This window comes from Uloborus diversus, chromosome 3, assembly GCF_026930045.1.
Source record: "Uloborus diversus isolate 005 chromosome 3, Udiv.v.3.1, whole genome shotgun sequence".
Taxonomy (NCBI): domain Eukaryota; kingdom Metazoa; phylum Arthropoda; class Arachnida; order Araneae; family Uloboridae; genus Uloborus; species Uloborus diversus.
This window is the reverse complement of record NC_072733.1, coordinates 182,088,358-182,105,270: the sequence shown is the minus strand read 5'-3', so window position 1 is coordinate 182,105,270 and position 16,913 is coordinate 182,088,358. Positions and strand designations below refer to the sequence as shown.

Sequence of the window (16,913 nt, the reverse complement as noted above, 5' to 3'; positions counted from 1 at the left end):
AAATTTTGTTAGGTCTGGTTTTGAGAATAATGAAGCAGATAAGTGGAAATTTATGTAAGTGTAGCAACTTAGCAATTTAACTCACATTTTTCTTAAAATTTTGATGAACTTTGTACACAATAACTTTTCCTGAAGAAACAGACATGAATTAGACTTACATTAATTACCCTAAAGTATTTTGAGGAGTCACAAACACTTGGTAATAATTCTATTAAACAAGTATGGCTTGTTTAAGTAAAACAATTGATTTACTAATATCTAAACAGTGAATACATAACTAAGAGTTATTTCTTGTGCTAAATAATGTTTTGTAAACAGATATACTAAGTAAAATAAATCGTTATGTTCTGAAAATTTTGACATTTCAGCTTTTTTTGTAATGTGTTGATTTTGATTCCAAAATTGGAAAATAAAATTAATTAAGTAACCATAAAAGTAAGGGGGTTACCCCCTCCCTCAGCCGAATCATCGCCACTGGCTCCAGCAAAGTACTGATGTACTATTTACCTTCCTTAAGATAATCCAGAATACAAGACTGCCAAATTTTTTTACAATATTTTCTAAGTTTTATATTTCCTGAAAAAATTTTCAGATCATATCATTTAAAAATTGTCTTATGACATTTATGCTCTGAGTGAGTGTTTGTGCTTGTATCAACACTTCAGTATCACTGTCCTTACACCTACCCTATATAACATTATCGGCACTTTACGTTACGCTGCTAGAAAAAATAACTTTTCATCTGTAAAAGATCCCGCACCACAGAAAATTCCCAGAATTGATCTGTGTGACATTGAAATCACTCAAAGAAAATCAGACAAAAGTGACCTTATAAGTGATTACTCTATTCAAAACCTGACCATATATCTGAAAATGCTTTACAGCTGTAATGCTTCAAGTCGAGAATAAAGAAAAGTGACCTCATATTGAGGTCTGACTGTATAGGAATACACAATAAACTTTTGATGACTTGAAGCCTAAAACCGGATGGAAGTTCCGTAGCCTTCTCAAGAGTTTGAGATCCAATGAAATCTTTGAGGAGAAGAAGTAATTGAGTTATCAAGAGTTTACTGCATATGAAGGGACAGTCAAGATTATAGTGTCTCAAAAATAAATTCCTTTTTCTTACTATTTTTATGAACATGCATAAGCAGAAAGGCAATCTAACTCCATAATGTGTCAACTAGGGATACCCTGATTAACCCGCCACCTTGCCAATTATTTATAATCGGCCTAATTTTGCCGATTAATCTGTGTAAAAAATATTCTAAATAACAACTCTTTTTAAGTATACCTTCAACAAGAAACTATGATGAATACATCTACTAAGAATAAAAAAATGTAATTTTTTTCAAGTATTACTATAACATATAGTATGGAAATGTACAGAGTAAAAACAAAACAAATAGTTTAGAAAATGCATAAAACTAAATGAAATTCAAGAATAACTCTCACAGCTGATATTCACATGCTACTATAAATGACAGGAATTTTAAGTTGCAATGCAAAGAGCTTGAGTAAGAAAATCCCCTTCCTTCTCCAATCACATATTTGCAATAAATAAAAAGAACTTTCAATTCATATCAAGTTAATATTTTATCCCATCCTAGGGCTCCCTTCTCCACTCTTTTCAGTCTTGCAGCTCCTTTTTGCTTTTATGTTTTTAATGTTATTTCTATTTATCTTTTGAAGGACATAAATGCAATCAAACTTCGTGATATGTCAACTTGGGATATTAAAATTAATCGGTCACTTTGCTGATTATTTATAATCGGCCGAATTTTGCGAATTAATAGGTGTAAAAAGTATTTTCCAAAACAACTTAAGTACAACTTCAACAAGAAACTATCATGAATATATTTACTAACAATAAAAAAACATTTTTTCAAGCATTACTATAACATATTGTATAGAAGTGCATTGAGTAGAAACAAAATAAATAGTTTAGAAAGTTTATAAAACTGAAAGAAATTAAAGAATATTGCTCACAGTTGATACTCCCAGAACACTATTATGAATTATTAAATTCTAGGACTTTCAAGTAGCAATATGAAAACTTGAGTAAGAAAATCTCCTCCCTCTCCAATCATATATTTGCAATGAATAAAAAGAATTTTCAATTCATATCAAGTTAATATTTTACCTCATCCTAGGGCCCTTTTCCCCCACTCTTTTCACATTACTTGCCTTGCTGCTCCTTTTTATTATGATGTTATTTATATTTATATTTTGAAGGACATAAATGTAACAGAAATAAACAAATATGTATGTGAACCCACAGCAACTTTCCCTTAACTCTCTGTAACAAAAGAGAAAGTTTCTTAATGCTTTTGTTTTTTTTTTTAAAGAATATTAGGATCATTTCCTAAGTTAACGTTATGGAACCTTCCCCCAGCTTTTGATGGCACAGCTTTTTTTTTTTAACTTTTTTTTGTTCCTTTTAATTTTTTACATGATTACATCACACATTTTATAACTTACTCTTTAAATTATTAACTTTTGATCCAACAAAAAAAAAAAAAAAAAAAAATTATCATTAAATATTATTTAATTTTGAAATAAGTTATGTTACCTACTTCATTATTATTATTATTTCACAAATTAAAGGTAAGTAATTTGAAGTAAGTTAAGTGAATGAACTGAAGTAATGTCATTTATGTATTTTTTCTATTTTGAATAAATATACACATGTATATACAATGTTACAGCATTTTTCATGTGTCAATACTTTTCTCCTTTAGCATAGTGCTTTTAGATAACCTTATAATTTTTAAAAGAATAAAAGTGTTGGATTAAATAGCTACTAATTAAAAAATAAATTTAGATAAATTTTAATTAAAAGTACTCATAAATAAGCCTGCTGATCACAGGCTACTTTCAATATTTTTAAATTTTCATGTCTATTTTACATAATATAATTTTATTAACAATAAAGTGAAAATAGGCTCAAAGAAATAGGAGGAAACTTAGAAATTATTTTGAGGAAATTAGAAAAGGGAGAAAAATAAATTCTCTCAGGAATTAACTATTAACCATATCTAAAGTTGAAATTATAAAAGAAAAAAAAGTTGGTAAAAAATAATCGTTATGATCTTTAATTGGCCAATTATCAAACAGCTGATTAATTGATAATTGGTTATCAGACAATTTGCTTAATAGCACATTCCTAATGTCAACATTATAAATTCATTATAAGCAACAGGTTTTGGCACATCTGTAGAATGATTTCAATGAGATAAATGAAAACAGCAAAGGTTGTAGAGAAAAGAATTTTTATAACGGTTCATTACTTGGAACAAGAAATTTAGATTGATATTCTACATTGTTTTTCTTTTCAAAAGATTTATGTAAAAAAGGTATGGACAGTAGCACACATTCTTGTGCTTTACAGACACACACACAAAAAACCCTCCCTCTTATCCTGTTGTTAAAAAATAGGTAACTTTTACAGGCAAAGTAAATATTGGAAAATAAAACACCATCAATTCTTGTATCTAAATAGCACAAAAAATTCAAACAAACGCTGGAAAGTGGTATATAGTATTTTAAGTGTTTACGAAGTGAAATGGTTTAATACAAGAGGAAATAAGCTGACAAAAAACCAAACTGAAAAACATTTGAATACGTCAACTGCAAAAATAAACAAAGTTTTGCAGTTTGAACGATGCTAAGCCAAAGTATTTTGTAGAACTCAGCATGGAAACCATTTAACACAAGATAAATGGAAACACATAGAGACCTTTGATGAAGTATAAGTTTATCAAAAGAACTGCAGAAAAGAAAACAAATTATTGTTGAAAATTAAAAGGAAAAATGTACAAACCTGATGCTGACAATGCAAAGAAAGTTTCAGTAAGGGGTTTATGAATGTAGCAGGTTGCTCCTACAAGGGTAAATTAAAAATAAGAAAAGTAGAAAATGTTAAAATCAACTCGTCACACTATCAGGAATATGTATTATGTTTCCTCAGAAAAAAAATTCAATTCAGCATCTTTGATTTTCAATGAATAAAGCTAAACAAAGACAAAACTATCAGCTATTCTAAGAAAACTGCTATTGCTTTCCTTTAAAGACTAAAGACTGATATAGAAATCTCATGAATATTTTTCTCACATATTCTAGCAACCTCAAGTGCCTTAAGGCTTGTGAAGAAAATTCTTCATTGACAAAATCTAACATAAATGTCAGACTCTGTATAGCAGCAAAAGAAGAATCATGAGCAAAACTTTTGAAAATTATTAACAAAATGCTTTTCTATCATGAAAGAAACAATCCCGAGACAGAATGCAAAAAGAATGCAATGAGACAGAACAGTCTTACAACAATATTTGTTAACTTAAATATTAATGAAATGCACTGAAGACATTCAAAAATATGCAAGCACTTTCTGTAATATGTATATACCTACATTCAGCACTGCTTACAATCACAATTCAACTACTCAATTCCTTCTTACTAATAAGATTACTAACTTTCAGCCAAATGAAACAATATAACTAACCAAAAATTCATCATAGCTGAGTTTGACAATAAATCTACGCACTCAGTTGGCAAGTCATAAAGTGAGGAGAAAAGCTATGTAGAAAATTAATCTCATTCAACAGCCAATTTTATATTTGTTTTTTTCTAACAAGACTAAGTTCCATAAAACAGCAACTTTGCTAAAACACCACAGCAGTTTTTTCTCTCTTTAAAACAACATACTTAGCGCTTAACTGGTTCCTGAAAAAACAAACAAACAGTACTGGTCTTCCATTTTTAGCTAATTTGTTCAGATTTCATAAGAGGTTTTGAAAAAATAAAGATTTCACAAGTAAAACTGTATTAATTACATTACAAAAAACAAATAATTTTCTCTGAAGCAAAAACAAAAAGTCTTCACATAAATTTTTGTCTTTTCAGCATGAATGGCCTTCTTTTATAATACTAATTTGTGAATTTCTGGAAGAATTGTTTTATTAGGAGGAGTCAAAGAGTTTCTGTACATGCAAAAGTTTTAAATCAGCATTAGAGAGTTAACCAATGATTTACTCAACTCAATCTAGCATTGTGGAAATAGTTTTGTCTCCTTTAGAAGGATTTTGTGACAGATTGACAGAGACTGCTACTTTTGGCATCCGCTAAAGGTTACTTTACTTCCTTACACTCAACAGCTAGAGCTTGACATAAAAAGTAGATTACATTAGGTAGAACTCTGAAGATGATCTATAACAAATATGCTAGCAGCTCAAAGCAGATAATCCATAAAATAGCAAAATTGCAAGAACAACACATTGAGCATGTGCAAAAAAGAAGCCATGTAGTTACATCCATTCATTGATCATGTGCACTGTTAAATGTTCTAGAGAATATTGCAAAGGGGGAGGGTTCACAAGGGGTCTATGGTGCAAACTTTGATTGGTATTGAAATAATTAAGGTGAAGTTTCAAGGGCATTGTTCTCTTTTTTGGATGGAGACCCTCATTCTGGGGACAGTTCGGTAACATTTGAGGGGGAGTGCCATCACATAGGGGGATGGGCAGATATAAATATTGTATAGGACAATCTTGAACCTCCAGAATCATTCTTATCGTAGAAAACTGGGATTTGAAATTTTATGGATTTTAGAGATCATAACTAAATTTGAAGCATTATCTGCCACATTAACCAAAAAAAAAAGTTGAATAAAAGTACAGTATTTTTTTTTAAATCAAAGGCTATTTCTTTGTCCTACTGTTTTAAACAAATTTTACAACAAAATTTTCAGTTGATATTTGCCCATTTTCAGCAAACTTCAGAACAGTCAGAATTTTGGTGACAACTTGAATTTTGTGAAATATTTATTACTTGTGTAAAATTAATTTGCAAATATTACTGTTTAATACATATTTGTGATTGTACTCCATACTGAACCAATTAAATAACACTGCGGACAGTGCGTTTGGCGCTCTTTAGTGTTGAATTTACTACTAACTCATGTTGAACTATAGTCAAGATTTTCTTAATGTTTTGTTATGACGTTTGTAATTTATGTTTTATAATTTGTAAGTTTTAACTTTATTTTATTTTGCTTACTGTTATGTATGTGTATTTTGTTAATCAATCTTATCCTATCTAACTTCACTTATTTCTGTATCAGTCGGCAGTTTGATGATTGGCATTGTTATTAATAGTCCTTATTTCATTAATATCCTCTTTATTTAAGTTAACTTTTCTTGTTTTTGCATACTTCAACAACTCCAGAGTGTTTTACCAGAATATTAAATCCCTAAATAACGTTGCCTTCATTGTACTGTCCAAAAGCATAACTGAATCATTGAAACTGGTTATTGGCAACAGATAGCACCAATCAGAATTTTGAAATATTGATTTTGCATTATTTGAATGAAAATGCCAATTTTATACTTTAAAAATGTGTTTACAAATAAAAATGCAGACCAAAAAATATTTAAAATTCTTTGTTTTAAATTTATACATTAACCATAAAGAGAAACATTGGCTATGGTGATGAAGTTTACAGAGTTGGTCAAATATTTCTTAAGATTCATTTTCATAACACGGCATAAAAAGAGAAAAAGAGGTTTTGAAATTGGATTACAGTCAATTTTTATTTTACAATACTTAACTGAGCAAAATGACAAAAATCAAAGGAAATTTTTAACAAAATAATTGATCGCACCATCTATCTTTGAAGTAGGTAATTAAAATGTAAAAATTGAAATTCATTTTTTGAAGTCCAGATTTTAGAGGTTTCCGGACTAAGGATGTCAGGATTTGAAAAACTGTACTGTATATGTATGTTTCAGTAAAACATATACAGTCGAACCTTCCTATCTCGAATTTCACGGGAAGGAAACAAAATCGAGATAAAGAGGTTGAGATACGGAGGTTTCAAGAAACTTATTGAAATCTGATGATGAAAATTTTAATTTTTTCTTAAGATGAAAAAGATTAAATTCTCCTGTATTAGTTTTGTTAAGTATTTATTCTACTATTTTATGCTAAGTACTTTACTGCAAGTTTAAGGATTCATTTTGGACAGTAATGAAATTTTAAGCATACCTTTTTCAAGAAAAAGTCTTTGATTGTTCTTTGGTGCCTGATTTTTTTGGATTCAACTATCTTCTTGAGGTTGGCAAAGGCCGAAAATCCATTTTGGCCAATACATATTAAACTTGGCCACAATTTCATTCCTTTTCATTAATGGACTGCCTCCCAAAAATTTTCATTTTTTAATCATTTGAAAGAATCTCTAACTTTCTTTTCACCCCTATCATGTATGTTTTCTGAGCAATTACAATTTCAAGCAAGAGATCAACTACAGAACAGTACCTAAACCAGATCACAGAGTGAAACAGCTTTTAATTTGAATGAATTTTAATCACAAACTTGAAAAACTCATCCCACATGTCAAATCTGTCAAGCTAAGCCCTCACCTCATTCCCATTCTCTGCCCTGCTTCCGAGAAAGCGCTAGAAACGAGTCTTTTTGTTAGCCTTCCCAGAAAACAAACCCATACTGGGACGCATTTCTCCCTTTTTTCCACTGCTCTTGAGGACAATGCTACTGTTTCAGTGTTTAAGGAAAGTTGTTATTAGTTTTGAAGATTACTGGGTACTGAATACAAAAATGACAGCATTGCTGGAATTCGAGATATAGAGGTATTCAAGACTATTTTTCGAGATAAACATGGAAAACACATTGAATTTTGGCTGAAAATGCAGGGAAATTTAAAAAAATTGAGATAATCAGGTTTGACTGTATTAAACTGTGTGTTTCAGGAGTAAAGATGTCAACAAAAATCACAAACAATGTTATTATAAGAAAGCATACCAAGACAAGCTGATTTTTTACAAATAAAGTGTAAGAAACTGATTTTCAAATTGAATATGAAAAAGACAGAACAAAAAGATAATTCACATTTTACCAAGGGTGCCCATAAGGGGGGGGGGGGGGGGGCTGATGCCCCCCTCCTTGAAATTAGAACTTTCTTGCTTTTAGTACCTTTTTCTTTGCAAAAATGTAAAAACATTCCTTCTCCAGCAATTAATGAATAAGTTATTAAAAATGTCAAATATTAATAATTCTAACCTGTACTGAAATTGGTTTCAATGGAGAAAATATCTGAGCCCCCCCCCTTAAAATTTTGCATCTCGGCACCCTTGCATTTTACTACCCTTAATTGTAGCACATATCATTTTGCCGAGATTAAAATTCCAGAGGGAAAAAAGGTGAACTATAGGTAAATAGTTGAGCTGTGAGTGCCAATGGGGTTTATAAAATCAAATTACAAACTCATTTCTTATCACATGTTTCGTAGAAAACTATGTTTTACTACAAGCTACATTTCTTTAATAAAATTAGAATTTTCAATATTTTTTTTTCGGTTGAAGTTGGAAGTGAGCAGAGAGTACAAGTTGCTTGTAATACCACTTGATTCTTGACTTGACATCTGTCACAAATAGTTTTAAGTGCAACTAGTAACAACATCTACTGTTGGAACAAAAAATACAGCTGACAAAATAATGAATTGCATATTTAGGGACAAATTGACCCACTTAAGTATGCAATCATGAAGATTCATTAGATCAATAAACAGAAGATATCAACTTGCTGATCATTCTTTATGAGAATAATGGTCAGTGGAGCAATTTGATTGGAACTCTAATGATCAGTTATACAGGACAAAAAACTGACTAAATTTTTGAGAACAATCCCAATAAAAATGTACTTAAAAAGGACTTAAATTGCATAATAGATATTTTCCATCATGCAAAAAAATTAAAACCACAGGAATTACTTGATTCCATGATCAAAGTTTAAAAGTCAAGTTTAAACTTTTCATTTAATCTGTCAAATCTAATTACATACAGCACAAACGGCTTAGAGACATTTATTAAGAAGACGTCATTTGAATAGAGGACAGAATTTAAATGTCACAGGTTACAAACCCAAATTAAATGGCACAAATTAATAACTGCAAAGATTAGTACCAATTATGAAGTAGATACAACTTAATTATTCTACTTTCAAATAATGTGGTTCTGCACTAATTAATAATGAACTTTGAATCTGCTGCAAATTATAGGCTGATACAATTTGCCACAAATAATTAAACACACAAGAACATTAACTGTCTAAAATACCAAACATTTCTTTACCGTGTAGAATGTATTAAAGCTATCAAGAATGTTTTCATTTTCTAAAACTTTCAAAAATAGAACCTAAAAATAAGTTGCTAAAGTCATTTAATAGTCACCTTCTCGTTTCATTCCCATGGCTAGACATTTTTGATATCGACAATATTGGCAACGATTTCTCTGTCTTTTATCAATGATGCAATTTCTATCTTCTCTGCAAGCATATGAAAGGTCTTTCCGCACAGTTCTTTTGAAGAAGCCCTTACAGCCTTCACAACTGAAATACAAAGCATGTGTGAATTGTTGTAGTACCAAAAAATAAATAAATAAACATATTTCTGGAATGCTACCTCTTCTATATTATGCATAGGTTGTAATGTAAAAGCACTTTTATGAGACGAACTAACAAAGTATAGAGAATTGCATCAAAAAATATTTATAGTGTAAAATGCTTAGCATAATTATTCTGAATGACAGATCTTTTCTATAAATGATTATGAACAAAAAAAAAAAAAAAAAAAGGCAGCACAAAAAATGTCTAACAAGGAACTATAATGAAACTTTCAGCAAATATATTTTGATCCAAAGCAACATAGCTTCTATCTGCCACCATAAATAGAAACACTTCAATCATTTATTACAGAACAAAATTTAATTTGAATAACACTTTAAGAAACAAAGGGGAGGGGGGATAATTATATAATTAAATGTTATGTGTTTTTGGAAACATTTTTAATAGGAAGTTTTTAACTAAATTGCAATGGTATTCAAACAAAATAAAGAAATAAATAAATGAAGGAAAAAACAGTTTAAACAGTAACATAAATGCCCAAAATTTAGATCAATAATCAAGGGTTTTTTTTTTAAGTATTGAGATAGTCCCTACTACTTCTAGCTTTGATCAAAATTTTAAGTGTAGGCAATTCATTCAATGCACTGCAAATAAGAAGTGATTTCAATTGATGGTTGCATGATTAACATTAAAAGTAATTTAATTGCTTCCCATAAAAAGTTTTTTTTAAACAGAAAAACATTAGAAAATTATGGTATTAACTTCTATGGTATAATGCATGGTATTAACTTCTGAATTACATTAAAAGAGAAAGTTTCCTATATTTTTAAAAGTTCTAATCAACATAACAACAAACACTTAACACAAGACACTTAAGATATTTTTTATGTGTTAACTCTATCTATTCAATACTACTAAATGATATTTATAAACATGCTGTACATAACAATACTTAAAATTTACTACCATATCCATAGGTGTTCTGTATTAACCTGCAAGACCTCCTATTTTCGCAACCACTAGTCCTAGATGTACACTTCCAATTGCAAAAATGTTCAAAATCAGATGCAGAGTTAAGATATTGAAAGTTTGAAGTGCAGTGTTTGAAAATAAGGCCAAAAATACAAAGTTAAAATTTTTATACCGGCCCTAGGTCCCCTAATTTAAATTAATGGAATTAAGCTCAATTGAAAAACAATTCCAACACAAAAAGTTTGAAATTACTTTGACCAATATTTACCGAGACATGAAAAGCAGCGTTTTTCGACTAACAGCACTTTTCACTCTCTGTCAATAACACCATTTAGGGGAAAATATAGGTGTGAAGAAGGGTTCAAAATTATATGTGTGCATTAGGGTGGTTCAAAAATACATATAAAAAAAGGGGGGGGGTTCTCCTAAAAAACGGGACACAATACATTTTTAGATTCAATATTTTTAGATTTAAGGATAGTAATATACTGAAAGAATTTTAGTTTCCTATTTCAACTGATAGAGGATGCTCAAACTTCATAAGTATGGGTAGGGTGGTTAAAGAATACATTGGAACTGAAAAAAAAGTTATGTATTGTAATATACACTAGTAATATGCATACACATTGAAATAAAATACTTATTTACAAAAATAGCTGGGGAAATTAAATATTTCTAAATTTTGTGGTAATTTTTATGCTACAGTTAATGTTAAATTAAGGGGTCATTGAGCACCCTCTTAAAATTTGAGTAAGAAGCTAAAACTTTTACAGCATAATACTATTAGTAAGTCTAAAAAAAAAAAGAAAAAAAGGGCGTGTCCTTGATTCTAGCTGAAAAAAAGATTTTTTTTTAACCACCCTAATGTGCATAGAACCCGTGGTTTTTAAATTGATAGAGGTTTTCTTGTGTGTTTTTGAGCACCATGACATAACATTCACATTCATTTTCAAATAGCAATGAAAAATATAAGCACTTTGTTTTGTTTTTTTTACTTTGACAACTTGTCATTCTTCTAAATATATATAAATTCCCTGGTATTACAATCATGGCTATCATACATATCTAAAAGATAGAGCCACATCTATAGCATACCTGCCGTTTTTGAAAGAAACACAAGCAATAGATTTTAGTTCGAAAAATAAGAGGAAAATCAGTAGATTTTTAAATCAGAAAACAAGAGAGAAAATGATAAGATTAACATTCAAAACAATTTAAGACTATACTTTTGTTTTTTTTAATTAAATTTTGCTTGGTTCAACTTTTAACTAGTGACAGTTAAAAACTCACACTGAAAATGATCACAAAATTTTTATTCGACATTTCCGAATTAGTGTTTCAAAAATTAACAAATTTTAATAGCAAGCCTTTTAACAAAGCTTAAATAAAAAAGAAAAAAAAATTACAGATGCAAAAATATTGAGATCATGAGCTGTATGAAACAAAAGATTAAAATAGTATTAACACTTTCAGGTCTGAGCTATTTCGACCGCATATCTCCCTCCAGACTGGGTTTTTTTAGCGCTTTGCATGATTTTTTTAAAAAATACTTAGAAGATGTGTATTTATATAATTTTTTATTTTTTGTATTACATACTTTAAGATGTTTTCTAACGTAATGAAGGATCTATTTGAATGAAATAAAAATCAATTTTTAGTAAGAAATAATCAAAAAAAGTATGTTTGAAACTAAAAAAAAAGGTTCTGCATAGGAAAACATCATTTTTAACCATAAAAGTTAACATAGACTGAGTTAAAAACGTACCTAAGTCTTGCATAAATATCTAAAAATAGGTTTAATTTGTAAATAAACATTATTTGATAAAATTTGCTTCTGTATGGTATTTCAAAGCACGAACTCGAATTTAAACCTCAATTCTATCACGTTTCATGTAGTTATTTTTACCTGGTGGTGCCATCTATAATTTTTTCTGAAAGTAACAGGTTCGTAGATACTATCTAAAAAGGCTGGAAACATATATTACTCGTACTTTTATAGCTAAGGGAGTAAATATTGGACCCTGAGAGAATCTTGGGCTTAGTTAACTTCACAAAAAACGGCAACCCAAGTGACGCTCAGGCATAGATCTCTAAGTGTTAATAATTACAGACAGTATTGTCAGAACGTTTGAGCAAATTAAAAAAGAATGAAAAGAAACATATCTGATTTGGGGTGATTTTTGCAAATTTTTATGTTTTTATTTTTTCAAGTTTGATCTTAAGGCTTTGTTGGTTTGTAGCAGTTCTTGAAAATAATTTTATTATGTTCAGCAAGTTTTATTTGGTCAAAAAATGTACAAAAAATCTTTTGTGTTCAAATAAAAAGACATCTTAGGGAGGAAAACTTTAGAGGTTTAGCAGATTGGTGATTGAAACTTATAATTTTCCCTGATATTTTGAGAAATTTATAAAATACCCTGATAATTCCCTGATTTTAACCAGAAATTAAAATTTTGCTGAGCCCTGATTTCCAGGTTGTGTTACCACCCTGTATATACAGGTAGTTATCAAAATAATGGAAACATTTGGAAAAGAATTTTGGAATTGCTACTCTGCCGTAAATGTTCTGTTTATAAAGGAGGCCTTCTAACTATAATCACTCACACTGGTGAATCCAGATCGTGATTAAGTTCTGTGGTCACTTCTGCTGCTGTTGTTCACTTTTTAGACACTACAATCCACTTCAACACCCGTCGGTTTATTTTACTGAGCTTCTCTTTCCTTCCACTGTTTTGCTTTGTCAAGTTTGTCTTACCGCGATGAGTGTATGCTATCATGACTTTAGATACCGTACCTCTAGAAACGCCAAAAAAGTTGAGATTTTTCAGTTACATTTACTCCAGCTAGATGCGCTCCAACAATTTGGTTTCTTTAAAAATTTGAGAGGTCCGACATGTCACGCGCTTGAAAAAAAAAACCAAGACTTCCAGAACTTCCGTTAAGCTACCATATACTACCAGATTATATACATTGCTATTTATAAAAAAAAATAGATATCTAGTTTTATTCTTTATTACTTATGAAGTGCATTCAAAAATGTCACTTTCAATCACATGTGTTTCCATTATTTTGATAACTACCTGTATATACTACATACTTAATTCCTACTAATGGATGACTGTATGTGTTTAACAATAATTTTTTGAACTTAAAAGCACATAACAAGCCTTGATAGGAACACAGTAAAAAAAAGGTTGAATGACTCTATTTGCACAAAACCTGTATGGATGTCAGAAATTTCCTCCTATGATTTCAGGAAACCAATAAAATTGTGTTTCACGAATATCATTAGAAGCCCTTGTGAGTAACATAATAGCACATAAAGAAAAATGACAATTATGCTTTTATTGACCAATATTAAAAAAATTAAAATCATTGAAAAAAAAAATTATTAAAATTTGGCCAAAGGTTCAGAATTTAAATTTTAACATGCACTTAAAGAGCATTTTGTTTAAAGTTTTCAATTTTATAATTCAAAAAGAAATTTTACTTGTTTGCCTTAACAAAGCATAGTAAACATTAAAAATTAGAAAAATTCGATGCTTACAGCGTTGTTAAAAGATCTCAATTTTCAAAATGAAGGTATCAGAAGGATTACGAAAAAAAAAGCAAATAAGATAATTTTCTGCAAGTAAAATTATTTTAGAAATGCACTTTGTTGGTCTAGGATAAACATAAAGTTAAACCAGCGATTCAGCATTTAACTTTTTGATGATTGACATGCATAAAGGAAAACTTTCAGTTTATGATTTTAATAAAAATAAAAAGATATTTTATTTATTTATTTGCCTCCTTTCAAAATGCAGTAAGCACCAAAAGTGATAAAATTGCAATTCTCATGTCAGATACATTGTGGTATTCAAAATGAAACATCAAAAGTGAAAAACACAAACAAAATAATTTAATCAAGAAAAATAATTTTGGAATTGCATTTACAGTTAGGTCTACAGGATGAATAATGTTACTTACAGACATAATGGCAGAAAATTTGTGATAAAGGAAAAATAATTGAAGATGGGAGGTAAAAAAACACAACAAACAATGCTAGATTTCCAATGAAACCGCAAGTCGGAACACAATCACTCCTGTCAAATACCTTAATTATTTTAGTAGACATCAAGACAATGATGTTCTTTGAAACCACTTAATAAAATATTAAATTTCAAATACAAACGTTAAGTTAAAAAATTATGTGTTTATTTGCTTAAATTTAGTATTTTCCCGAAAAATCAATAATAACCAATGAACTAATAAATCAATCTTACAAAAACAAATAAGTATATGAACAAAGACTAAAGTAATTAATTTTTTAGTTATTAAAACAAGCTACTCTAAGGTAGCACATGGGTCATTCTCCAGAAAATGTAACTTTTTAACAAAAATATTTTTCAATTTTGAAACATTATGTTTTTTTTTTTTTTCATTCTTACATGAAAGTGTTATCTACTAGAAGCAACCATAGACAATGGCCCAGCTAAGTTCCAATTATTTTACTCCTAAATAATAAAAAAAATATAAATGCCTTGTTCACGGAAATGAAAAAAAAAGGAAAAAACCTGTAATGTTTAAAAATCAAGGCTAATTTAATATCAAAGTAGTAATTTTATTAATTGTGCAAACAATCAGCTATTCTATTGATTAGGCGGAATCTAGTACAAAGCTCTTAATGAAAATACGGTTTAATTAGTAGTTATCTTTTTAGTTTAAATGTGTTAAAAGATAGTATTTAGTAATTTTGAAAACATACTGGCAATTTATAATTTTGTTAGAATGCCTAAGATTGATATATATTTTTCATCAATCATTTATTTTTACCTCAGAAATAATGACATTGATAAGGTATGTTACAGAAGTGAGGAATTTTCCATTAATATAGGCCTAATGGATACATTTTTCAGGGAAATATTTTTTCTTTGTTACTACAAACTGCACAAGTGAAATATATGAAAACATGTTCACTTCTTTTTTTTACATTAATTTACATCCCTGAAATTCAAGTTCATGGAGCTGAGAAATCACAATAACCGCACTTAGTTTTTAACACAAAATCTACCTTCTTGCTTTTCGACAAAAATCTGACAACTTCTTTAGGGTTGAAAATAAACGAGTGGGCTTCCCTGCATCATGGAAAATAAAATTTGATGTCATTACTGCCATGTGTTAATGAGGAATGGCATTTTGTGTTTAGGTAATGGAGGTGAGATTTTATTGTGTGACATGATTCCTTATCTTATTAAAACTAAAAAACAATATTAAAAAATTAAATATACTTAAACAATTAGTATTTGAGACACTTGTAAAAGGAATAATAAATAAATAAGTATATACTTTTAATAAAACAAGTTATACAATATCAACATAAACTGTCACACAAGGTGTGTGACATGCCACAGAGGTGAGAATTCACATGCTGTGAAACAAAAATACACTAAAATAAAAATTATTATTAAAGATTGTTGGCAGGTTTAAATAGATATATTTTTGATGAAATTAAAAATTATTGTTAAATGAATTTTTCCTTAAAGTTTTTACTGTAAAAGGCAAGTGACAGAAAAGTTACTTTTTGAAGAATGACCCCCCTCCCCCCCATGTGAAAATAACTCCCAACTGCCAAAAATATTAAAATATTTAGATTGAAATCTTGAACACAGGAAGCAAATTTTTGAGAAGCATATTCAATGAAATGTTGGCAAGTTCCCCCAAAATTAATATATTTATTACTCACTAAAAGTAAACATGAAATTTGCTAATCTAAAATAGCAAATGTGTAAAACATATGATTGTTCAAAATATTCAAATATTTACAAGATACAAAAAGATTGAAATTTTAAAAACGAGAAGCAATTATCCGTTAAGTCCAAATAAGTTGAATGTTGCCATGGTCAGAGGCAAAAGTTGCGAAAATTCTTGTGACGGAAATTTTTCAATACAAAGGCCCCTTTTGTATTGGAAAAAGTTGTTAGTTTCTAAGGATTAGTTTCTAAGTAAGTAAAAGGAATGAATACAGCAGTTAATATTCCAAAAATATATATTTTTTCTACAAAAAGTGCTAAAAGCAGCAGCATTAATGAACACAATGAAGAATTATGATTTTTTAAGAAATAAAATTATGAGAGAATTGGGAAATCATTTCACTTTATTTAATAGTTCATTTTACATCACTAGGTAATAAGTATCAAATTTCAATTAAATATGATTATAAAATATGAATTAACTAAAGAAACCTCTCAACTTTCCAAATTTAACTCCGTCACTAATTACTTATCATTTTCAACTTGTATCTTGTTCTATCTCACTCATTTTTAATTTATTTATTTATTTTTTTTTTTTTTTAAGATGAAAATTTGTCAAAGAATGAAAATTCCCCAAACGGACCATGGTTCATAAATTCCCATATTATTAATTGAAATTAAAAATAAAATAAGCTAATCTTAAGTAGGATAAATGAAAATAAAATTATCAAAATATTTACAAGATACAAAAGGATTGAAATCTCAAACATTGGAAGCAAATTTTTGCAAAGTGTGTTC

At 29.1% G+C, this 16,913-nt stretch overlaps 1 protein-coding gene across 1 annotated transcript in view; it reads right to left on the bottom strand.

Annotated features, from left to right (window-relative positions):
- LOC129219324 (retinoic acid receptor RXR-alpha-A-like) overlaps positions 1-16,913 on the bottom strand; it is a 64,604-nt gene that overhangs the window by 28,714 nt on the left and 18,977 nt on the right. The window contains exon 3 of the mRNA XM_054853676.1: positions 9,239-9,396. Coding sequence (XP_054709651.1) covers positions 9,239-9,396 — 158 coding nt within the window. The remainder of the gene's footprint in view (positions 1-9,238; positions 9,397-16,913) is intronic.